This window comes from Populus nigra, chromosome 17, assembly GCF_951802175.1.
Source record: "Populus nigra chromosome 17, ddPopNigr1.1, whole genome shotgun sequence".
NCBI lineage: Eukaryota > Viridiplantae > Streptophyta > Magnoliopsida > Malpighiales > Salicaceae > Populus > Populus nigra.
The window spans coordinates 7,547,760-7,574,320 of record NC_084868.1 but is presented as its reverse complement, the minus strand read 5'-3'; the positions used below and the strand labels follow the sequence as shown (position 1 = coordinate 7,574,320).

Sequence of the window (26,561 nt, the reverse complement as noted above, 5' to 3'; positions counted from 1 at the left end):
TTGTTCCATTAATGACAATTTGAAAACTCTAAAAGACGAGGGAGTAACTAATCTCCTAACCATAGGAACTTCAGCTCCTCCATAACTCCATTAATCAATTTTGTTTATCAATGATGTTCTAGCTATAAAAGAATAGCTCCACACTCTTCAATTTTCTCAATGGGAAATACATCACCTAACTTTGCTAAATGCATAAAAACAGCTTTAGTTCATTAAAGGAATGGAGTAAAAAGATGACGAGCACACTCGTATGATAACTCTTTGAATGGACCGCAATGACATAATATAATATGATAATATTAGATTGACAGTGCGCGCGCGCACACACAAATGAATATAAAGTATATAAAGAAAAAAACGAACTGATAACATATTGAGCTTGAAAAACAATATATCGATGAACCATAATGGGTATAGTAGATGTTGGAGTTGAAATTGATAGTAAAGAGATAATCAAAATAAATAAACATAAGTAGTGAGCCAAAGTAATATCCATGAATCTCAAAGGTGTTAAATAAATTGATGAATCCATAATTAAACTACGTTTGACCTATGAGTCAATCCTAGGTTGATTTGGACTATGAACCATACATGATTGTGATGATTTTATAGAAGTGATTAAGTTAAATCATGAATAAAAATTGGATATGACATTGTCGTGAATTTGATTTATTTAGAAATACAAGTGGTGAATGTAACAAGATGAGTAAAGAAATATGTTGTTAATGAAGGTATTATTGTGAGTATGATATCAACAATTTCATTCATATAAAAAAGAAAGGGAGAGAGTTCATCAATTGTTGGAGAAAACATATTACATTGAAAATCTATTATGGATTTGATATTCTTATAAAAGGGATTAAAGATGTTATGCTATGCCTTTCATATATATATATATATATATATATATATATATATATATATATATATATATATGTTTGTTTGTTTGTTAGAATTTTTATAATATTGTGTGTTTCCAAGTATCATCCATTGAAGATTCCTAATAAAGTGATATCGATCTACTTAGCTTTTATTATTGGAAATGCACTTGTAAAGTTTGATAATGTTTTGTAATTAAATTAAAGTCTAATAGTATATCATTGTAATTATGAATTTAATTGATGGATTGTAAGATTGAGATTGCCTTATAGTATTGTAAAAAAAAAAAAACCATCACCTCTAAACTTCACATACAATTAGAAATATGAAAATTATACAAAAAAAGTACGGGACATTACAATGTGAGAGATAGTTAGTAGATTCTTTAGAAACCCAGTGTAATGATCTCATTTAATACTTAAAATTTCAATGTGATTAATGTTCTAATTTGAGTAAAAAGTTAGGGATTTTAAAAAAAAATCCACCAAAGTTCCCGCAAAGTTTCCTATAGAAATATTAATTCTAAGTTAGTGACAACATAAAAAGCTAATCTTTACAATCAATTCTTTTAAAGAGTCCAATCATCCTGAACTAATTTCACTATCCATTATCGAGCACTAGCCCCATTACTAAGTAACTAGTTCCATCATCCATTACCGGATAACTAATTTTGTCGATTATTATCGAACATTAGTCCTATTATCAGGTAACTAGTTTTGCTTATCCATTATCGGATACTAACCATAAATAATTTCACACATATTACAATAAAGAAAATATCAACATACCACATTTAACGAATTAATAGTCACTTGAATAAATAAGTTGTTAAATAAAAATGTCAATGTGTCAAGCACCTATTTGATGTTCGAGCTTTAGATGCATTGCCTTTTGGTTGTACCTCTCCTGAATTTTAAATATTATACTATATCCATTCATTATTGGAACTTTCTTCCAAGTTCAAGTTTTATGCATATTCATTTTTCATCCATAGTTTCATTACACTTTACGATTAAATATAATTTTTATAAGTATTTAACTCATCCATAATTTCATTTTCTTATATCTTAGCCAAGACATCCACATAAGGAGGAAATGCGAGTTTTCTTCAATTTCTTGAAATTAGTTCTTTACTACACAATTTTTATTAAATTTTTTTTAAAAAAAATAACACATTTCTCCATATATATTTCCCTAGAATCACACATTTACCTAGAATTTCACACCAATTAAAACAACCAACCCATCCTTTTTTTTTAATTAATATCGGGTTTGTATCTTACAATGTAAATATATAGTCCGATATTATACAAAATTGGTAGGAAAACATAAATCACAATTTTTGAAATGATTGTTTTGAATTTTTTTTGAAATTTTGTATTTTTTTAATAACTTGACTAGATAAGTTGTTAAATGAAAGTGTCATTGTATCAAGCACCTACTTGATGTTCGAGCTTTAGATGCATTGCCTTTTGGTTGTACCTCTCCTGAATTTTAAATATTATACTATATCCATTCATTATTGGAACTTCCTTCCAAGTTCAAGTTTTATGCATATTTATTTTTCATCCATAGTTTCATTGCACTTTACGATTAAATATAATTTTTATAAGCATTTAACTCATCCATAATTTTATTTTTTTCTGTCTTAGCCAAAACATGCACATGAGGAGGAAATGCGAGTTTTTTTCAATTTCTTGAAATTAGTTTTTTACTACACAATTTTCATTTTAAATTTTTTTTTAAAATAACACATTTCTCTATATATATTTCCCTTGAATCACACATTTACCTAGAATTTCACACTAATTAAAACAACCAACCCATCCTCTCTCTTTTTTTAATTAATATCGGGTTTGTATCTTATAATATAAATATATAGTCTGATATTATACAAAATTAGTAGGAAAACATAAATCACAATTTTTGAAAGGATTGTTTTGAAATTTTGTATTTTTTTAATATATAATATTAGATATTATTTAATATATTATTATAAAATATGGACTGGGTCGGCCCAACTAACTATGTCGAGCCCAGCCCAATAAAGGGTTGGGTTGGGCCAATCTTGGCCCAACAAATCTTTTTTACATGGGTCGAGCTTGGCCCAACCATTTAGGCTAGGCTGGGCCAAAAATGGGTCCAGACCAAAACAATGCATGAATAAGACATGAATTATAATTCATGTCCGCTGTTCAAAGACAATGAACATAGGGAGAAGAAGAAGAGAGAAGGGTGCAGTTTAAAAACAACCTAGCGTGGTGGTCGTGGCTGGCAGGCTTGGTATTCAACCACTAATGGAGAGAATAGTGGTTAAACCGGTGGTGGGTTGCTGGAAGACGTGGAAGAAAAAGGATTTGCAGAGGAGAGAGAAAAGTGGTGCAACCACCACATAAGGTGGTCAGGTGTCTGCTTATGATGGACATGGTGGTGAGAGTGGTGGTGGCCGAAGGTCATGGTGGAGAGAGAAAGAGGAGAAAATCCATTGTGGTAGTAAAAATGGGGGGATGAAGCTGATTTTCAGCTATTTTTGAACCTAATTTTCTTCATGTTTGGGCATGAAATCCACTCTTATTTATAAGGAATGAAAGAGGGCAATATTGTCCACATAGGGGAAACATTTCAGCCCTTAATTCGGTTAGGAAGGATTCCGACCATTGGTTTAAAGTAGGCAACATGAACTGTCAAATCTAACAGTTCAAGGCTGCCTAAGATGGCCACTTTAGGCTGGCAGCGAGTCGTTATGTTGTCATTAAGCCTAAACGGAGCACATGAGGAGGAAATGCGAGTTTTTTTCAATTTCTTGAAATTAGTTTTTTACTACACAATTTTCATTTTAAATTTTTTTTTAAAATAACACATTTCTCTATATATATTTCCCTTGAATCACACATTTACCTAGAATTTCACACTAATTAAAACAACCAACCCATCCTCTCTCTTTTTTTAATTAATATCGGGTTTGTATCTTATAATATAAATATATAGTCTGATATTATACAAAATTAGTAGGAAAACATAAATCACAATTTTTGAAAGGATTGTTTTGAAATTTTGTATTTTTTTAATATATAATATTAGATATTATTTAATATATTATTATAAAATATGGACTGGGTCGGCCCAACTAACTATGTCGAGCCCAGCCCAATAAAGGGTTGGGTTGGGCCAATCTTGGCCCAACAAATCTTTTTTACATGGGTCGAGCTTGGCCCAACCATTTAGGCTAGGCTGGGCCAAAAATGGGTCCAGACCAAAACAATGCATGAATAAGACATGAATTATAATTCATGTCCGCTGTTCAAAGACAATGAACATAGGGAGAAGAAGAAGAGAGAAGGGTGCAGTTTAAAAACAACCTAGCGTGGTGGTCGTGGCTGGCAGGCTTGGTATTCAACCACTAATGGAGAGAATAGTGGTTAAACCGGTGGTGGGTTGCTGGAAGACGTGGAAGAAAAAGGATTTGCAGAGGAGAGAGAAAAGTGGTGCAACCACCACATAAGGTGGTCAGGTGTCTGCTTATGATGGACATGGTGGTGAGAGTGGTGGTGGCCGAAGGTCATGGTGGAGAGAGAAAGAGGAGAAAATCCATTGTGGTAGTAAAAATGGGGGGATGAAGCTGATTTTCAGCTATTTTTGAACCTAATTTTCTTCATGTTTGGGCATGAAATCCACTCTTATTTATAAGGAATGAAAGAGGGCAATATTGTCCACATAGGGGAAACATTTCAGCCCTTAATTCGGTTAGGAAGGATTCCGACCATTGGTTTAAAGTAGGCAACATGAACTGTCAAATCTAACAGTTCAAGGCTGCCTAAGATGGCCACTTTAGGCTGGCAGCGAGTCGTTATGTTGTCATTAAGCCTAAACGGAGCACATGGAATTGTAGAGAAATGTCAGGAGATCATTTGCGTGCAAGTTTGGTTAAATTTGGTGGAGAAATAAAGCATTAAATGCAACTGAAAAGTAGTCATTCAGACAGCTTTTTCGGCAAAATCAGGGAAGACAATGAATACTAACCAGACGACATGTCGTCTGGTTCTTTTAAAAAAATAATACAAAACAGTGTCGTTTAGGGTTAAATTAGAGAATTTTGTCCAACTTTAGTTTAGTCTTCCATCTTTCAATGTTATTCAATTACTCCCCTAATTGACCATAAACTTTTTATTTAATGTAATTAAGCCCCTGCTAAATTTCAATATCAGCCCCTAATTTACACGTCTTTTGCACTTTGGTCTATGGTCTTGGATTTATACAATTTAACCCCTAATTGACCATTAAACTTTTAATTTCTTCAATTTCACCCCAGTTTCAATCAATTAAGCCCCCATAGTTGGTTGTCTTCTGCAAAATAGTCCTTGGCTGTGAAAATTTTCAATTTAACCCGTAATTGACCCGAAAATTTTAATTTTCTTGTGATTAAGCTCCTGATTTCAATCAATTAACTTGATTAAAATTAAATTTGGTCTCTTAAAATTTCAATCTTCTCAATTAAGCCCAAATTGAGCTCTCAAACTTAATTTTTCACCAATTAAGCCCTTAATAAAATTAATTTGATCCATTTAAAGTATAATTAAGTCGTTGCACTTAATTAAATCCTTTAATTGGACCCAAATTAATTCTTAAACATAATGAAAATTTAATTTGGCCCATGATTAAATCAAATTGACCTATTAAAAATTTAATTGTGTCATTAGGCTTAAATTTTATACAAATTCATCCAATAATCATTTAATTTGACCTTGAATTTGTATTATTTTCCCTATTTTTGGACATAATATGGTACAATTAGGCTTCGAATTTCCTAAAACAATATAGCTTGTTTTTTTATGTATTTTTAAAATTCTTTCCGGCCTGCTTTCTCCATGTTGCTAGCTTTTATTTTATTTTATTTTATTTTGAAAGAAAGTGAATTTTGGGGAATAACCCAGAATTGAGTTATGACAAACCTATCATATATTATGGTGAAAAACATGACCATGACACATGATTAAAAAAAAACAAAAGCCTCTACCTGATGGTCAAGCATTAAATTCCATTTTCTACCATTTTGAGATATTGCTAACCGGTACGGATAGGACATTATATCCAAAGTTAATAAAGATAGATAAAAGGACCCTCATCAAGATGAAATATATGTTAAATATACATGGTGCTTGTGTTTGTAAAGGACAAAATGAGTGAATAAGTTTAGGAAGAACATGATAAGGAAGAATAACAAATTGTTGGTAGTGACAATGAATTTAAAGCCAGGTTTAAGACACCATCACTTACTTCCTTGCTCGAAGAGGCTTCGATTAGTGCTTGGTTGACTAGGATAGGCATGGCTAGAGATGGATGTACATCACATTAGAGAGATATAGTCACACATTGTTGGTGATGTGATGGATATCTAAATGATGATAACTAATCTGCTTTCTCGTTATCCACTACTCTAGATAATGTACTATAGCATATACATTGTGTTTTCATGATTTATTTTTATATTTTCATATTTGTAATGGATAACGTATTATCTTAGAGATTATACAATGATTTTATTATTATTTATAATTTTCACAATATACTTGTTTATTTACATGATATATGTGTTTTTGTTAATGACAAATGGAGATAAAAAAGATATAGATATGTATTGGAAAGATAATATTATTATATATTCTATTGATATGTATTTCATTGCAAAAAAAAGAGGAGAAATATACTGATAACATATGCATACATTTAGGGGGAGAAATATAATTTTCTTATTGCATAAGTTATTATTGAACATGTCATTTTTTAAATTGCTTAAATTGTGTTAAATTAATAAAGTTTCCCATATATTGCATTCCAAAAAATAAGGGGAGACATATTCTCAAAACTAAGCTATCTATTTCTTGTCATCATAAACAATGGGGAGATTTTTTACTTTTAGGTCAAATATTCATGTTTTTATATATTTTGATGATAACGATAAAATAGAAAATGGATCGATAATATGCTTTGTTAAGAATAAGTTTTAATAAGTTTATTCAAATAACATATCAACAAACATAATTAATTTTGTGAAGAAATCCATCAAGAAGTCCAAAAAGAAAGCAAAATGAAGACTTAGATTAAGTATTCTTTTTAAATGCTCAATATAAATCTTTATATTCTACTTAATAGCACAATTAAAATGAATACACACACTTCACTCTACATGCACTTAAAGGATTGATAAATAATCTACTATAATCTAAAATATATGGTTTTAAGAATTCACATAGGTTAATATATCAAAATTAAAATTCTTAATGAATCGATAGACCGCTTGGTAAGACCAAATGAACCGGTTAACTACTTATTCATTAGTGATGAACACTTGAAAATTCTGTAAGAACCGATCAGCTAATTAGCTTGATCAATCTTAATTGGTCGATCAATTTAATCGTTAGTAGAGCTGTAATGGTTATAAACAACTAGTTTTTACTTATATATATATATATATATATATATATATATATAAACGAAAACTAGTAGGGGATTCTCACTATATAAAAACAGTACAAAAACATTAATTATTGATTATACTCAAATTTGGGCAATGAAACCTTCATAATCTAGCACAAAAGTATACATTCTCACTAAACTTAAACACTTTCTAATCTTGTAAGTGCTATCTTATGAGATATTAAGATACTAGAACTTTTAGTTGTATTATTCACTATATTAAGAGAGTAAATTGTGATAACAAAAATCACTCTTTTAAACCTTTGAGAGTTAGGGAAAAACTCTTGGTTTTGGTGAGTTATTTTCACTAAGGAAAAAATCTTGAAGGGAGCATATCTTCAAGTGGAAGAAAAAACTTGGAGAGAGAATATCTTAAAGTTGTGCAAAAATCTTGGTGTGGATTCATCAAGTGGTTACTGTACTCTAAAGCTTTGAAAAGTTAAAGAATACAATATTCAAGTACGGTTTGATATTTGAGATATGAATGTAGATTTGTCGAACCATGTTTAAAACATGTTTGCACATTCTCTCAGTTATCTCTTTACTTTAAGCAATTTAATTATATTGTTAGTTATTTTGTTTATTTAAATTAATTTATATTATTTGTTAATATTAGTGATACGTCTAATCCACCCTTCCTTTTAGGTGTTATAGTTGACTTAATCCTAGAACAACACATCCAAAATATCAAAGGACCACTTTATCCTCGATTAATATAATAATGACAAATGCACTCCATGAGAAATACCATTTTGCCCCTAATAACAAGTTAAATAATTTTGTTTATGAAGGGAAAATGATCATTTAACTATTGAATTCCATAATGAAATGTGTATTAGTGCATAATGAAAGGTTGATGGCTTTTTTTTTAAAAAAAATTAATTATATATAGTTGTATATAATTAGACATGATTAGATGTCATTCGCTTATTAAAGAAAAATGATGATCATATAACACATTTTGAGTTCTGCATGTAGATAACTACCCTTGTATTCCACCATTTAAATTTCTCTACTCAAGATAGAAAACTTTTCATTCACTTAAATTTATCATAGCGTTAAGAAACTAAATTTTAAAGCGCCCATATAAGCATTACGAGCTTTATGCACTGAAATATCATTGATTGAATTATGATTGTTTTGTGTATGAAACTAGGTATCAAAATGTGAAAGAGTTTAAAACAGAGCTATATATATTGGAATTTGAATTGTGTTGGTTGCACTACATTGAATGAGTGTTTGAAAGTGTGGCAGTGATTGTTTTTCCAAGTATTTTTGAAAATACATTAAAATAATATTTTTGTTAAATTTAATTTTGACATCAACACATCAAAACAATCTAAAAACACTAAAAAGATTAATTTGAAGCAATTTGTTTTTCAAATTTTGATGAACAACATGTTGAAATTCAATATCAAACACCCCTAAGTACCACCAATGAATTAATTGAAACGATTGTGTTATATAATAATATAAATAATATCTTGAGACTTGAACAACATATTGAAATTCAATATCAAACACCCCTAAGTACCACCAATGAATTAATTGAAATGATTGTGTTATATAATAATATAAATCATATCTTGGGACCTCACCTAACAGCTTAAACTTTTAGGTTGAATTGTTTCTTTAACATGATATCAGAGCCTTAATGACCAAGTGGTTACGAGTTCGAATCTCACCACCTCTATTTATTTTATAATAATTAAGTACAAGGTAGTGTAAACCAGTATAAGTTCCAAGCCCAATAGGCTTTCACTTGAGAAAGTATATTAGAGAATAATATAAATCATATATTGGGACATCACTTAACAGCTTAACCTTTTAGGTTGAATTGATTCTTTGACAAATTATGTTATTAGAATTACATAATACAAGTAAATGTAATATTCCTAGTTAGGTATATAGATTGCATTACTAGGAAAAACACAACCTATTGAGTTGAGCTAGTTTCAATGACAACTTCCTAACCTATGCTGTTTTCCAATGTTCTTCTCAAATATATTAGTTTATATAAAAAAAATTTACAATAAAAAACATGCAAATGAAAAACACCTATCCTTTTAGCATTACGTGTCCGTCTAAATTTGCAAGCAATAAAAATAATAATTTTTAATGCCATTTGGTCACTTTGGGTCAGTCAGGAATGTGGTTGCGATTGTTTTTCAAAATATTTTTCAAGGCGAAATGCATCAAAATAATTTTTTTTATTTTTTAAAAATTATTTTTGAGATCAACGCATCAAAATAATCCAAAACATATAAAAAAAATAATTTTTTGCAAAAACTTTTTTTTAAAATTTTTGGAAACACGGGTTGATCCGCGTTTCCAAACGCTCTCGAGTGTGTTTGTTTTTTAGATAACTTTTGTGGTCGTGGTTTAAAAAAATAAGTTTTTAAAAAAAGTGTGGTTAGGTTTGATTAGTTGGATTTAGATACGTTTTTGGTAAAAATCATGGTTGAGATTTATGTACAGCAAAAAACATGTATAAAATGTTTGGTAGTTGCGTGGTTGCGGTTGCTTTTCAAAGTGTTTTTTACTTGGAAATGCATTAAAATAATATATTTTTATTTTTTAAAAATTATTTTTAATAGCAGTGCATCAAAATGATCTAAAAACATTAAAAAATATTAATTTAAAGCAAAGAAAAAAAATAAAAAAATGTCAATTTTTTCAAAAGCGCTTTTGAAACACAAAACCAAACAGTATTTTACGAAACTCGATTATAAAAACATGTAAAAAATACTTTATAAAAACTGTGTTTTAAACTCAATTTTTTAATAGATCTCACAATATAAAATATAATTTTTACAATTATCAAATATTTTACTGTATTTTTTGCACTGCAAACACAAAAACAAGTGCAAAACAAACTCACCTAAAAAGATTACCGGTCATTGGATCATGATTTCGAAGAGAGATTAGAAACAAAAGTTAAAAATCAATTTTTTTACCCTCCATTGTTTATTATTTAAGAAAATGAAACTCCTGAATTTCTTTCGTCTGGCAAGAATTTGATCACAGCCATTCTTTATAGCTGTGGGCCTTTCTCTGACGTGATCAAACGGTAGTGGTTTGCGCATAGCTCAGCACTGGATCTCTTAAATCGGCCCTGTCAGTCGCCTAGATGACAGGAAATTTTGATCTCCGTCAAAGCGGAACATACACCAGATAGACACCTACATCCCATCCTACCGTGTTTTTTATCTTTTAATTATTTTTTTAAACCACCGCTTCTCCAAAAATTCAAAATTTTATCTCCCTCTCTTTAGAAATTAGACTATCGGCAACGGCCTCCTTTTCGACCTGGCTCTAAACTCTCTCACTCCAAGCCCTAAATTCAAAATCAATAAATAAATAGCTTTTAAGGCCTCGATTTTTTATTTTCGACATAGATTATAGATCCTCTTCGCAATGAATGAATCAGAGCAAAATTTCTGTTTCGAAGATAGAAGGTTGAGCCTCATTGATGTCTCCTTCGAAGACGATTGCCTCTATAGCTCTCCTTCTCACGGCTTTCATGTCCGGTTTTCAGGTCCTCTTTTTAACACTCATGTACTTATTTCTTTTTTTTTTAAAAAAAAAAACATTGATTAAGCTGTTTTTAGTGCTGCAAAATGAGCTTAAAAATATAACTAGTGATTTATTTGTTTGTTGCGACATGTAGGTGGGTGATCTTGTTGCTAATTGTTTTTATTTTTAAATTGGGAACTTTAATTACCCCTTTTTATTTTTCCTACTTGCTTAATCTCAGTATTTTCTTTAATCCAAGAAAATAGTTTCAGAAATTGAGCATTAGCGGTGATTGATATAAGCTTTAAAGTGCCCAAAAGATTGCAGATTGTGAACAAATTTGTTTGATTATGTGTGGCATAAATAATCTGTTAGCACTAAAAATGCAGATGCTGCTAAGACAGAGGCCAAGAGTAATTTGGGTTTTACAGATGCCAACTTCACGCAATTCGACGGGGGAGAAGTAGGAGCTGAACCAGTTGAATCAGTGGAAGCAGAAAGGGTGAAAAAGAAGAACAAGTATAACTTGCGCAAAAGTATAGCTTGGGACAGTGCTTTCTTCACAAGCGCAGGTTTGCTTTCATTTCCTGTACTTCCGTCTTATCATTGTCCGGTATGGTGTGATCGTATGCCTTTTTGGTGCAAGCAGGTGTTTTAGAACCGGAGGAGTTGTCTACCATGATTGGAAGTGGGAAACATATGTTACCTGGAATTGAAGAGGATATTCATAAATCTACTGATTCAATATCCACATTAGCGAGTGATAATTTGACGTTGGAGAATCTTGAGGCTGACTTGTTTGGAGATATAAGAGCTTCAATCCAGCGATCCACTAAAGGATCTGATGTGGCAAATTCAACTAGTAAAGTGGTTTCTCCGGAAACAGAAAATGCAAGTATCCCATGTAAGTATATGAGTTTATTTGTACACTTGGTCTCAGACCAACTAAAATACTGCATCTTTGCAGCCAGTCCACTATCACCAATATAATTGATTGTTCTAAGTCTAGTAAGCTATTACTTAAGTCCATTGGTGATACAACCACATAGCCAATTGGGTTCCATTCATTTACCTCCTCTAATACTGTCAAACTGTCCTGAGTTCCATCACATTTTCCAGCATTGCCACTACCATTCAGCTGGTTTTCAGCTCTAACAGTCTAAAATAATCTTTTCCGATGTCGCAAAATCTAAAATCCGTAGGTCATCTTGATTCCTAGCTAAGATGGGCACAATGCTCGTGTTTGCCCAGGGGACAAGGTGAAAAGTAAACATGCATTTCATCCATCTAGTTATACCTGCTGGATTAATTCCATTGCGGAAAAGATGGTGTGATTTTGTTGGATTTACCCTGTAGAACTTTGAGCTGTCATTCTCTTGTATTTGTGCACAGGTTTGGGTCTTGCAGGATAGTCTAAAGTAAACATGCATTTCATAACTTTAGTTACGATTGCTGGACTCATTTTCATGCACAAACGATGGTGCAGTTGTGTTGGGTATTCCATGTGTGATGTCAACCTGCCATCATTTTCCCTCTTGCATGTGTGCACATGTTTGGATCTTGCAGGATGGTTTCCTTTGTTTATTTGATGTGACCAACTTTCGTCTAAGTTCAGGTTGATTAGACTATTACGTTCCCCAGTTAACTTGTGGATTTTGGCTGGAAGATTTCAATAAATCCATTATGATCTTATATTTTTTGTTAGTTTATCTTCAACTAAAAGAACTATTCCTTTCAGCTTTGGAGAAAACGGATGTTGCTTCTCAAAATAAGGTAACTTCAACAGCTAGAACTGTAAATCACTTAGTTGTCGCTATTTATAAGAACTATTGTACTTGATACTTTATTATTGTAAATTTCAGTTAAAAGCCAAAACTGCTCCCAACAAACCAAATGCAGTCATGCAAGGAACAGAGAAGACTGCAAAGCAGGTCTGTTTGTCCAGAAACTTCATAGTTCATAGCTTGCATTTACTTTGATATTAGTGTTTTTTTTATTGTTTTAATGTCAAAAATAAATTTAAAAAAATTTAAAAATATATTATTTTGATACATTTCCATGCGAAAAGCACTTTGAAAAGCAATTGTTATTACAGAAACACTACCACAATATTATAACAGTCATATAAAGTTATATTTTTCACTCTTTTTAAAGTAGTAAGTAGTTAAATAGATTAAAAAGCAAAACTTAAATTTCATCATCATTATTCATTAATCACATCTTCACCCATGCTTTCCACTTCTTCACTTGAGTCCACCATATACTCAATTTTATGATTATAACTCAAATCCTCATCTCTCAAACCATAATGCACTTATTTAGAATTAAAACTTGATCCCTTTTCATGTGTAGTTCTAGCACTTTGATGTTCCTACACTTCTTCTCAACTATAAAAATTAAAGTATTGCTTGTTCTTCTCTAACTCTGTTCAACACCATGGTTGAAAAATGAAAGTGTGGTTGGTGTTTCTTTTAACATGTCATTTCTTGTGTGTTTGTCTCTCACTTTAATGATTTTAAAAAAAAACTTTTTACTCTAATCCTTGTGTTTTACAAAAAATACCCTTAAATTATTTCTTGTGGTAGATTAAAATAATAGACAAATATGTCAACATAAATCATTTTTAAAAAAAGAAAACTCCAACAACAGAAAAAGATGTATTTCAAGCCGGCATTAGCTTTAATGCCCAGCACTCACTACCGGGCGAGTGCATCATTGAAATTCATCGCTTGAGGCTAATGAAGGTGATGTGGGCTTGCCTTGCTTGTAGCGCTTAAGTGAGTGCCTGCCTGAGTGCCTTTTGACAACACTAGTTTAAATGGAAGCAGATATTGGTCATTGGTCATTTGATCTCGATGTATTGTCTAGATAATATTGGGCATGCTGTTTGGTTACTTGAGGCAAAAAATAAGCATATGACGAAATGGACCTGATTGTGGATATGGTTTAACTAACATTATTTTGTCAATACAGTCTAATCCTGTAAATGGAGATTCAAAATCTCTATGTAGGCCGCCCAAGATAGCGAGCAGAGTTGGCCCCCTCTTAACACCAGCAACTAAGAGAGCTTCCTTAGGTGCCAACCGTGTCAAAGTGGAAAAGTATAAGGATAGTCCAGAAAATGAAAAAAGATTGACTGGTATATTCATCTCTCATTTTTTATGATTTATTCCTTGCAATCCAGAAAATGTGCAACTGCTGATGTAAATGCATTGTGCAGGTAGGGGTGCAAAAGTACCTGCTTTGGGTGGTCCCCGAAATGTTGTGCCTAGGCCCACAGTGCCTATTAAATCTTCATTGCGATCTTCATCAGCATTGAAAACTCAGCTAAAAACTTCTTCCTGTGTTGATAGTTCAGGACGTTTGTCATCAGATAGTAGCAGTAAATCTTCATTGAATTTTTTGAGAAAGGATGACTCCAGAACTGGCAATCATTCTTCCTCTACTTCAAATGTCAAAACCGCGTTAAAATTGCCATCAAGAAACAAAAACCAGTCAACTAGTTCACATCTCTCTCCTTATTTGAAATCCGTGACCAAACTCTCTTCCAACATATCACCTGCTAGCTCTATCAGTGAATGGTCTTCAGCATCATTATCACCAACTTCTACACTTAATAAAACGTCTAACAGTTCAAGATCTAGCTTTGACATTAGCTCTTGCAAAGATGCTTCTGGAGACAGTGATGCCTCCCAAGTTATGGATTCTCAAAACTATTTCAATGATGAACACTCTGTTGGGCATGGTACCCAAGTAGGATTGTCGGGTGAATGTGTAAAGAAAGCTACTACAGCAAGCAGTTCAGTTCTCCATCCAGATTCGGCTAAACCCTCAGGCCTTCGGTTGCCGTCACCCAAAATTGGTTTCTTTGATGGGGTCAGTTCTGAGTTTCCTTTCATAAGCGTTTAGACTTGTTGGGAAGTGGTTTTGCCGAGGGAAAGGGGATAAAAAAGACGTTATTTATGATGCTTAGGATAACTATCTAACAAAATGTAGTTTTCTTAAAATTTAAGCTTGCAAAACAATCTCCATGTTCTTGATCATTTTTCTTCCATTTTGTTCTTTTTCAGGCAATTAATATACACATGTAATTTGCCAATTATGCAGGTAAGATCAGCTGTGCGAACTCCCAATAGAAATAAGCAATCTCATGAAGCTCTGCCCAGTGGCTTGCCTGGATTTGGGGCAGGAAGTGTTGTTAGTCCAAGTGGAGGATCAAATGAGGCGAAGGTTGGAAAGCTTCAGCCTGCTAGAACAGCAGTTCGGGGAACCAGAATCATGGATCAGGTAACTGCCTCGGGCATGAAATCTAAATCTCCCTTGCTACTGCAGGAATCCTCTATCGCAGCACCAAGGGTCTCCAGTGCTGTGAAAAATGAGAAACGCAATGCTAGCACATCTCTGAAAGCCCAGAGTAGAATGTCTTTTCAAGGTGAAAGAAAAAGCAATTTGAAGGATAAGAAAGTTGGATTGGAAGAATGTAATAAGTCTCTGAACAATTCAGATAGTGGTTTTACTGAAAGGAATGGGGATGCCTGTTTCTTGAAGGATAAAAAGGAAACAGAGTGCAAGGGTGATGCTCCTGAAAAAGATACAGAGGTTACTCTCTGCAATGGATTGCCTTATATCACAACTGACTCGAGTTCTATTGAAAATATAACCTCATTAGAGAAAGTAAGTGGAGATGTGATCTGTAGCCAAAATTATATCAAGGATAGTTTGCCTTATCCTTACAGCACCAATGAGAAGGAAAAGGCTTCTATTGAAGATCGAGTTGATGGTTTGACCAAACAAATTGGAGCTGTGGATTTTTACATCGAGATGCACAAAGAAACTGTAGGTGATTCTCTTTCCCTTTCTAAAGATGATGTCAGTAGAGTTGATTCTGGTATTCAGGAGGAATTCAAACACTCATCAAAGCCTACCACCTCCTTGAATCCTACTATGGCATCAACAATCATGGAAGCAGAGGCAGTAATTGAGAAAGATTTTGTTGAAGACCAAGTTGGTGACTTGACCAAACAAGTTGGAGCTGTAGATTTTCATCTTGATATGCACAAAGAAGGGGGTGGTGATTCTCTTTCCCTTTCTCGACACGATGTCATCAGAGTTGATTCTGGTATTCAGGAGGAATGCAAAGAATTGTCAAATCCTGCGTGCTCTTCTGTTCCTGATATTGCATCATCAATGGTGGAAACAGGGAAAGCAGTGGCAGGTCTTCATAAAGCTTCTGCTGAAGACCAAGTTGATGGTTTGACCAAACAAATAGGAGCTTTTGGTATTCATGTCAAGGTGCATAAAGAAGCGGTGGGTGATTCTCTTTCCTTTTCTCAAGATGATGTTAGCAGAGTTCATTCTCATATTGGTGAGCAATTCAAAGAGTTGTCAAATCATACTTCCTCTCCGTATCCTGCTATAGCATCAACAATGGTGGAAGACGAGAAGGCAGAGGCAGGACTTGAGAAAGTTTCTGTTAAAGACCTGGTTGATAGTTTGACCAAACAAATCGGAGCTTTAGATATTCATGTCGACGTGCACAAAGAACTTGTCAGTGATTCTCTTTCCCATTCTCAAGATGATGCCAGCAAAGTTGATTGTGGCATTCAGGAGGAATACACTGAGTTGTCAAAGCCTGCTTGCTCTGCCACTCCTGCCAGGGCATCAACAACGGTGGAAGCACAGATGGCAGAGGCGGCCATCTTACTACATCCAACAACCACCAATGGAAAACCTAAAGATGGTGAAACATCCCAGCAGTAAATTTCTCGAAGGTATAATTGCATAAAGTGATCATCAAATACCATTGTATTGTGTCATACTCTTGCAACTTGATGAAAGTATTTAATCTTAGGTCATCAGTAAGTATTAATGAAGTCATTCTTTAAGTTTCCTGGAGTTCTGCTTCATGCTAGATTGATCTTGCCTCATAATGGATTGCAGATAGGTGTTTACATGGAGAAAATGTTTAAACTACTATCTGAGTTTCTGTTTCCTACCAACAAGAGAATGAGTGGAAGGATATGAGAGCTTCACCCCACGTTTCTTGTTAGGATTTTGTGGGGTGTAAATTGTGTAAGGGTGTGCAAATCAGACATGTAGGATGTGATAACGGGAGGACAGAGTTGTAGTTCGAATGTACATTTTATGCCTACATATCCATGTTTATATCATTGATGCTTCATTGGATTTTCTGTGGGATGTAAATGTTTTGAATGCTTTAAAAATGATTTTATTGACATCTAGTGGTACCTCATTTATGCATTTCAATTATTCACAATTAATAAAATAATAATAATTTTTTTTTATAAAGGCCACATTTATATATTTCAATTATTCACAATAAAAAATAGTAATTTTAATATTTTATGCATTTAACATATGCCTATTTTATACATTTGAAATATTCACATTAAAAAATAATAATATTTTTTAATAGTTTATGCATATATTACTTTTAAGAATCAAACTAATTTAATACGTAAAATAGTTAATAAATTATGATATATTTTAAATAATTTTGTTTGTTCTTAATAGTCATTTTAAGAAATCTCAAGAAAGTCCTCAACGTATTAGAGTAATCTCAAATAGATCTCAACTTATTTATGATCTTGATTATGGTCTTATTTGTTTTTGTATTTAAATCTCATTTATCATTTACATTTTAAAGAATAATAAAATAAATAACATTTATATTTCTTAACATCATTTCATATCTTGAGCTTAGATGTCTTATTATCTTTTTTTTTCTACTTGTCTATTATTTTTATTATGTTAATGTTCTATTTTATATATAAATATTCTACATAATATACTAAAATGATTGGGGTGGTATTGTTCTTATGAACTAGTTAACCGCTTGTTCATTTGTAATGAACATCTTAGAATTCTACAAGAACCAGTTAATTGATTAACTTGATCAATTTGAACTGGTTGATCGTTTTAGCTGTCAACTAGACTGTAATGGCTATAAATGGTTAGTTTTTGTTAGAAATATATAAATAGCTTCTCTAATTGTAAAATTTATAAGAGAATCCAAACCTATATAATATAAAGCTATTTTAAGTGTAAAAACACTACAAATTCTTTAATCTTTGATTGTATTCTAGTTGGTGCTATTAAACCTTGATATTCTAATATAATAGTATTTAATCTCATTCTCACTATACTTCAAATCCTTTAAGTACTATTTTGTGAGATATAAAGTTATTAGAACTTTGAGTTGTATTATCCACTTTATCGAGAGAGTTATTTGTGATAACAATAATCATATTCGTAAACTTTTGAGAGTTAGGTATAAACTCTTGATATTTATGAGATAATTTTATAAAGAAAAAATCTTGAAGAAGGCATATCTTCAAGTGGAAAAAAAAAAGTTAGAGACATATGACATGCTTTAGAAATAACACTTGAAGGAACTAACTAAGTTAAAGAATCTAAAATAGATATGTTAGTTTATCACTATGAATTATTCAAATTGCTTCCAAATAAATCTGTAACTAGTATGTTTACTAGAATAACCACTAAAACTAATAGTTTGGATGCTCTTGGTATTACTTCTACTAATGTTGATATCGTGACCAAAATTCTTAAGTCCTTACCAAAGATTTAGGAAGCAAAAGTGACGGCAATCTGAGAAGTCATACCTCATCAAACTTCTATTGAAGGAGCTCATTGGTTCTTTGATAACATATGAGATTACCATGGAAAAGAGAGAACAAAAAAAGAAGCCAAAGAAAGATTTTTCATTTAAAATCGTTCATTTTGATGAAGATGATGAAAAAATTGAGGACATTGCACTAATTACAAAGCAATTATGAAATTTTCTAAGGAACAAGTAAGTGAATAGAAGATTCTTAAACTTTAAGAAAGATGAAAATAAGAAAGAATCTAGCAAGGAAACACTTGGATGCTATAAATACAACAAAACATGACACATCAAGGTTGATTGTCTACTTTTTTGAAAGAAGAAGTAGAATTGTCATCACAAACAGGCAATGAAAACAACATGAAGTGATGACTCAGACTCTAGTTCAAGTGATGAAGAAAAGCATATTGTAAACATAAGTTTCATGGCAATTAAAAGCAATAATGAGGTACAACTTTAGGAAATGAATCTGACCTTACGTATAATGAGTTGATTGATGTTTTTGAATCTTTATATGATAAATATGAAAAGTTAGGTTCCAAATATAGTAAAATGAAAAAGAATTATGCATGTTTACTTGTTAACAAAGAAACTTTGGAAAAGAAAACTTGTATTGTCATTGTTAATAATGATAAGGTGAATCAACTAGAAAGTGAATAAATCCCTGAAAGAAAATTTAGACAAGTTAACACTACCTTAGCTAAATTCACACAAGGCTCTAAGATTCTAGAAATCATGTTTTCTCGCCAAATATGTGTTTTCAACAAAAGATGTTTAGGTTACCAACCTAAAAAGAATCAAAACTATTTGAAAAACTATTTTGTTAAAGCCAAGCAATCATATGATCCTAACCATAAGTGCAATTACTATGGAGCAATAGGTTATTTGATTTATGCATGTCCTATTAAGAAGGACAAAGCTTGTAATATGACTTGGGTTCCAAAAGAAACCAATAAGGCTTAGGTACTAAAAACCTCATCTTGATTTTTATGTGTAGGAATCAAAGGAGTATAGGGAATGATTTTTGGATAGTGTTTGCTTAAGGTATATAACGAGAGATGATTAATTATTTTCAAGCATTACCAAAATCAATGAAGGAAAAGTCACTTTCGAAGACAACTCAAAAGGTAAAATGATTGGAGTTGGCAATATTAGAGGTAAATATTCACCTTCAATTGAAAAGGTATTTCTTATTAATAGCTTAAAACATAATTTTCTTAGTACTAGTTAATTATGTGCTAAAGACTATAAGATTATATTTGATCATGCATGTTGTTTGATGATTGAGAATGATAGTAATCTATGTAGGAAATAGAAAAGGTAATGCCTACAAAATTAAAATTGATGCATGTATAAGGATAAGAAGTTGTCTTGTTGTTAGCATTAATGATAGTTTTCTTTGGCATAGAAAACTAGGTCATATAAGCATGAAAATTCTTTCTAAACTAGTTAAGAATTAACTAGTTAAAGGTCTTCTACATATTGCATTCAAGAAAAAAAAGTTATGTGATATTTGTCAAATGGGCAAACAAGTGAAAACCTATTTTAAAAGCAAAAATCATATTAATTGAAAGACCTCTAGAATTGTTGTACAATGATCTATTTGGACTAATTAGAATTAGAAGCTTAAGTGACAATAGATATGTATTTGTGATTGTTGATGATTTTACTAGATATATATGAGATTTGTTTTTAAAATCTAAAGATGAAATTGAAAAAAGGTTTTCCCATCATAAACATAAGAAATGATCATGATGGTGAATTTATAAGTTATTTGTTTGAATTTTTTTATGAAAAAAAATAATATCACCATAACTTTTCAACATGTAGAATTTCTCAACAAAATAAGGTTGTCGAAAGGAAAAATCAGTCTCTTCAAGAAATGCCAAGAACAATGTTAAATGAATTTGACACACCAAAATGTTTTGGGGTGGAAGCTATAAACACCTCTTGCTATATTTTAAATCGTGTTACCTTGAGACTAGAGTTGAAAAGGACTTGTGAGCTTTAAAGAGGGAGGAAACCCATCATCTTATATTTCAAATATTTTGATTCAAAATGTTTTATTCTCAACACCAAAGATAATTTGAACAAATTTGATTCAAAATTCGATGTAGGAATTTTTTTTTTATTCCTCCTCAAGCAAAGCACATAGAGTTTATAATAATATAACAATTTGTCTTAAGGAATCCATTCATTTTCTGTTACTTGTATGATTCAATTGATTTAGGGTTGTAGTATCCAAAATGAAGCAATTTGAGTTTAATTATCTATTTGGATGCTGATTTTATCGTGTAAAGTTAGTAACAAAAATAATAGTGGAGCATGTCACTTTCTAGAATTATCACTAGTATCTTGGACTAATAAGAAACAGAACTCTATAGCTTTATTAATAATTGAAGCATAATATATTGCAGTGGGTAGTTGTTGTGCTAAAAAATTATGGATGAAATAAATCTTGAAAAAACTATGGATTTAAGTTTGATCATGTACCTATTAAGTGTGATAACACTATTGTAATAACCATTTCTAAGAATCCTATACAACACTAATGTACAAAATACATAAAAGTGAGACATCACTTTCTAAAGGATCACATGACTGAAGGAGATATTGTATTTCAGTTTGTGAGCACATAACAACAATTAACAAATATTTTCACAAAGTCTTTAAGTAAAGATTGCTTTTGTGAAATAAGAAGGAATTTAGGCTTTATTCATGCTAAAGATGTTTAAGGTTTTGTTTTTGTAAATATACATTATTGGAAATAAATTGGACATATTTAAGTGATGAAGTGTATACCCTTTCAGCATGTATATTTTGGAGTTAGGTTTTTAGTCTAGAAGTTGGACATATAAGTATATTTTGACTTATGAAACACCATTGAAAAATAAAATTCAGAAAACTTTGATTTTTGTGTTAATTGATCGACCGATTGAACCAAAAGAAAGTATCACCATCAAATACAATTGGTTTGTCCAAAGATTTCTAAATTCTTTTATATGTAGTGTCATAACTCAATTTTTGACCTTTCTATTTTAATTATTATTATTTTATTTACTGAAAAGGATATAAAAAATGATGATGAAAAACAAAATGATGAAAAGCAAGTAAAATGAAATAAATGAAGAATGAGTTAAAATTTGGGTTAAAGGCAACATGATTGGAAGTTTTGGGGTTTAATTAAACTTTGGAATTAATCTAATTAATCCAATCAAGGATTTAATTGGAGAATCGATAAGTTTTAGACTTAATTGGATTTTGGATTTAATTAAATTAATGAAATCAGGGACTTAATTGAAGAAATAGCAAAGTTTGGGGTTAATTGGGGGCATGATTGCAAAACAGATTAAAGTCTGAGGATTAGTTTGTAAAAAGCGCTGAAAAACAAGGGTCCAATTAGAATTTATCCAGGGGCTTGATTATACAATTTCAGAACTTCAGTGACTAGATTGCAAATGGCCATTCCCGTCACACAAACGGCGCCGTTTCTAGAAATCAGTCGTCGCCTTCTGTCTCCTTCCACAGGAACGGTTTCTGCAGTAATGGCTTTGAAGCCGTTTCAATTGTAGAGATGATTGGCATTCTCTGGCTATAAAGCCAGAGAAGATGAGAGAGCGCAGGGAGGGGAGAGGAGAAAAAAAAAAAGAGGAAAAAATGGGGGGAAGACAGGGAGAAAAAGCCTAGAACGAAGAAAAAGGAAAAGAAAAGCCAAGAACGAGAGAAGAGGAAAGACTGAAGAAAAACTGGGAAGAGTGAACCGAGAGAAAAGGCCGGGCACGCGAAAAGAAAAATGAAGAAGACAGAGGAGGAATAACAGAACCGGGGAGAGGAGGAACAGAAAAAAAAAAGCCAGAGGCTGGGCAGAGAGAGACGGAGAGAAAAACAGAACCGATAGACTGAAAAAACCTGGGGAAAACTGAGAGAAGAGGAGACCCAGAACCGTGGAGAAGAAAAGGCCACGAAGGGCAGGGGAGACTAAAAAACGGGGAAAACAGAAACAGAGGAAGAACTGAAAAAATGGAGGAACAGACCAAGAACCACAAAAAAATGAAGGACGAACAGTGACCAGAAAAAGAAGAACCACCCGAGAGAACCGGCTTTGTCTTCATCTTCAGAAGCAGCAGACCAGGTAAGTAAACTTCTCTTTCCCTGCTTTTCATTTTAATTCACCGGCTACTGTTTACTTTGAATTTTAATTCACACATTCTAACTCATTTCCTTTATTCTGCTCATGCACGCGTGAAATCACTTCACGCGTGCTTTCTTTGATTTTTGCCCAGCCAGGTCACTGGCTTGGGCCAGTGACCGGGCTGGGCTGGCTGGGTTCAGCCCAGCCCATGTGGGCTAAGTTGGACCCAGCCCAAAAAAATAAAAAAAAATAGAAAAATAGAAAAACAGAAAAATAAAAAAAAGTAGAAAAAATAAAAAATATGTATGCATGAATAAAAATAATGTAAATTTATTGGTTTATTCACTGACGCCAGAGTCAGGAATAAAAATATTGGTTTAAATTTATATTATTTTTATTCATTGTATTTTATTTTATTTCGCTAGAAAAATAAAAAAATATGTGCATGCGTAAAAAATAAATTTATTTTTATTCACTAGGCGTTAGAGTAGGGAATAAAAAATATTGATCTAATTTTTTTTTTCGTAGCTACGAATTTTTACCAACGCCAGAGTTTAAATTATTCGAGCTCGAATATTCACTGGCGCTAGAGTCAGGAATATTATAAACAAATCATCATAGCATAAGCGAATAAATGTTTAGCAATTTAAGACAAAACCAGCAATGCAATCTGCCTCAGGCAGAACGTTTAAGGGGTGATAATATCTTTCTTTTTACGTAACCAATCCCGAGTTATAGAATTTCTGTTGACCAGTTAGGGTTCCTAGTGACCATAATACTAGGTGGCGACTCCTTGAACAAAACTTTTTTCCTAAAAGAACAAAATGCCAGATATCTGTTCTTTTTCCACAATCAAGGATCACTTTTTAGGGTCGCCGCGATGTCGGGTGCACATGTAGGTCTATTGCTATTGAAAGAGGATTAAGAAATGACCTATGTGCTTTTGTTATTGATGATATATTTAAAACTACGGGTTTCTATATGAAAAAACCCGCATATCTAAAATTGATTAAGATGTTTTTTACAAACATGAGAATTAATATTGAGCCTAGTATTTAGTAGTTTGCAAGACAAACCAACTGTATTTGATTGTGATGCTCTAAGTGAAATATTAGGTATAAGTAATGAAGATCCTAGAGTGTTTAAAGTTAAAATAATACGTACAATTGAGGGATTTATCTATGATGATGTTATTGTATTGCATACAGGTAGATATGATTTCTCTCTTAGAGAAAAAATTAAAAGCCAATACCTTCTCTTAAGACCTAGAATTTTAGTTAGGATAATAGCATAAAATATTTTGCCTAGGATAATAGCACAAAGTATTTTGCCTTAAAAAAGATATTTTGATGAAGTGATTTTTATGGATTTGTGCTTAATCAATTGCATGATTAGAGGTCATTCGATTAATCTACCTTACATAATGATGAGAAATTTGATCGTGGCACATGATCAAAAGCAAGAATATCTTTCCTATGGTCAATGTCTAACCACAATTTTTGAACATTTGGACATATTGTTAACAGGTACAGATAAAACATCGTATTCGACATTAATAAGATAGATAATAAAACCCTCATTAAGATGAAATTTATGTTAAATAAAGATTGTGCTTGGGCATCTAGAGATCAAATTAAGGTTCATGCTAAGGAATAGCATGATAAGGAGGAGGAATAACATGTTGGTAGTGATTGTGAGTTTGAGGTGATGTTTGAAACACAACTGCATGCTTCCTCAACAGAAAAGGCTTCAACTAATTCTTGGAGATCTAGGATAGAAACCCATCTAACATAGCTTAAAACAAATATATATTACATTCGAGAGACATAAGAGAATGTAGCCGGCAATGTGATGAAGATAAAAACGACAATGACTAATCTCTTCTCTCGTTATCCACCACCCTAGAATTTGTACCAAGCGTACTTGCATTCTATTGTTTTTCATGTCTTTTTTCATGTTTTTATTTATTTTTATTTGTAATGGATATTTGTGTTTTGAAGATTATATAATGAACTTTTTATTTATTATGATCTCTATTATATATTTGCTTATATTTATCTCTCTATAAAATATTTTTGTTAATGACAAAGGGGGTATAAATGGTATGTAAAATGCAAAAGGGGAAGAAATGTATTTCAATAATATGCATACATTTAAGAGGAGATATTCAATTTTTTTTAATGTATAAGCTATTATTGAAAATACAATCTTTTCATATTTACTTGGATTATGCTAAATCGTTAATTTTACAGCATTGCAAAAGATAGAGGAAGACATTTTTTTTATATCTAAGTTACATATTAATTGTCATCATAAAAAAAAAAAAGAAATTGTTGACCTTTAAGTCATACATTTATATTCTTATATATTAATAATAGCAATAATATGGAAATTGGATTAATAATATGCATTGGTTGAGAATAAGTTTTAGATATGTTTAAACAAACATCATATCAACAAACATGAAGGATTTCATAAAGAAATCAACAAGTCTAAAAAAGAAGCATATTGAAGACTTACATTTAAATTTCTAGTTTAGTGCTTTAAGTAAATCTATGTATCTCATGTTGATAGAACAAATTAAAATAAATGTACACACATTCACTATGCACACTTAAAAGGATTGATTAAAAACCTAATAGATCGTTCTAAGAATTTACCTAGGTTAAAACTAATAAATTTAGAATTTTACATGAACTAGTTGATTGGTTGACTTAAACAAATAAGGTGGTCGACCAGTTGTTCATTTGTGATCAACACTTGAGGAATTTGCAGGAACTAGTCAACTGGTTGACTTAGCTAATTTTAAACGATCGACTGTTTCAGTCATTAGTAGGACTATAATAGCTATAAACGATTGGTTTTTGTTAAAAACATAAAAATAGCTTCTCTAATTGGAAAATCTACGAGAGAATCTAAATCTATATAATATACAATCTATTCTAAATGAAAAAAGGCTACAAATTCATTAATCATTGATTATACTCTAATTAATATTATTAAATTTTTATATTCTAGCACATGAATGTTTAATCTCATTCTCACTACACTTAAATTCCTTTAAATTCTATAAATACTATCTTATAAGATATAAAAATATTAAAATTTTAAATTATATTATTCACTCATATGAAAGATAAAAAAACCAAACTAACCTCATAAAAATATATTAGAAATTCTTACTCTTTAGACACGATTTCTTTCTCTTCCATCTCAATATCTCTCTCTTCTTGTTCTCTCTCTTCTCGGGGAGATCTGAACCAAATCAAGTTGCTAATTGATCTCTCCCTTTTCTCGTTTTGGCTACAAGAATTCATTTTTTCCAGTGCTCTCCTAATCTGCTGTGCACTGCACTGCTATCTCCAATTTCTAAATTCTAGTTAGCCCTAAGTCCCAGATATCTCCAATTTCTAAATTCGAGTCCTAACCCTAAGTCCCTAGATTTTCTGTCAAAAACCAAAGCGATGCACTGCACATTCAATCTTTATCAAAATTGATTCAAGTCTCACTCTTGTTGGGTCTTCTAGCCGGACTTGCTCTGGAGAACCGGATTCTTCAAAGGTGTATCCACATGTAGTATTAAATACAAGAGCTTTTTAGTAATTAAATAAAATTTAATAGCAATTTTAGAAATAACCTAATATAAATTTTCACAAGAGCAGAAACAAAATAAAAATATTAAAAAAACTTTTTAACGGAGAGAAATGAAAAAAGCGAGTAAATTTAAAAAGATTTTTTATAATTAATCCTAAATAAAGACGTCAAAAATAAAAAGATAAATATATATATATATATATATATATATATCTTTTTTTTTTAAGAGAAAAACTAGCTTTCCATTTAAAAAAGCCATCATATTTCATTACTACACAAGTCCAATAAATATTGCGTGCATCTGCAGAGATAATCTTAGAC

At 31.6% G+C, this 26,561-nt stretch overlaps 1 protein-coding gene across 2 annotated transcripts; it reads left to right on the top strand.

The window, feature by feature from the left end:
• The first annotated feature begins 10,506 nt into the window (after positions 1–10,506).
• Positions 10,507–17,058, top strand: LOC133676623 (uncharacterized). Of its 2 annotated transcripts, XM_062098334.1 has the most exons (9): positions 10,507–10,891; positions 11,259–11,441; positions 11,519–11,773; positions 12,608–12,642; positions 12,732–12,800; positions 13,843–14,008; positions 14,090–14,745; positions 14,977–16,640; positions 16,810–17,058. In XM_062098334.1, exons 1-8 carry the CDS (start codon positions 10,771–10,773, stop codon positions 16,627–16,629), a joined length of 3,138 nt encoding a protein of 1,045 aa, XP_061954318.1. In that variant the 5' UTR covers positions 10,507–10,770; the 3' UTR covers positions 16,630–16,640; positions 16,810–17,058. The 2 variants fall into 2 exon arrangements, with proteins under 2 accessions (XP_061954318.1, XP_061954317.1); XM_062098333.1 differs by having other exon boundaries at positions 14,977–17,058.
• The last annotated feature ends 9,503 nt before the right edge of the window (positions 17,059–26,561 follow it).

Bases quoted from the DNA above. Each gene is read 5' to 3' on its own strand.
- LOC133676623 (XM_062098334.1), top strand. From the start codon at position 10,771: ATGAATGAATCAGAGCAAAATTTCTGTTTCGAAGATAGAAGGTTGAGC. The intron at 11,442-11,518 runs GTTTGCTTTCAT...TGGTGCAAGCAG, and splicing joins TGCTTTCTTCACAAGCGCAG to GTGTTTTAGAACCGGAGGAG. The intron at 14,009-14,089 runs GTATATTCATCT...TGCATTGTGCAG, and splicing joins AAATGAAAAAAGATTGACTG to GTAGGGGTGCAAAAGTACCT.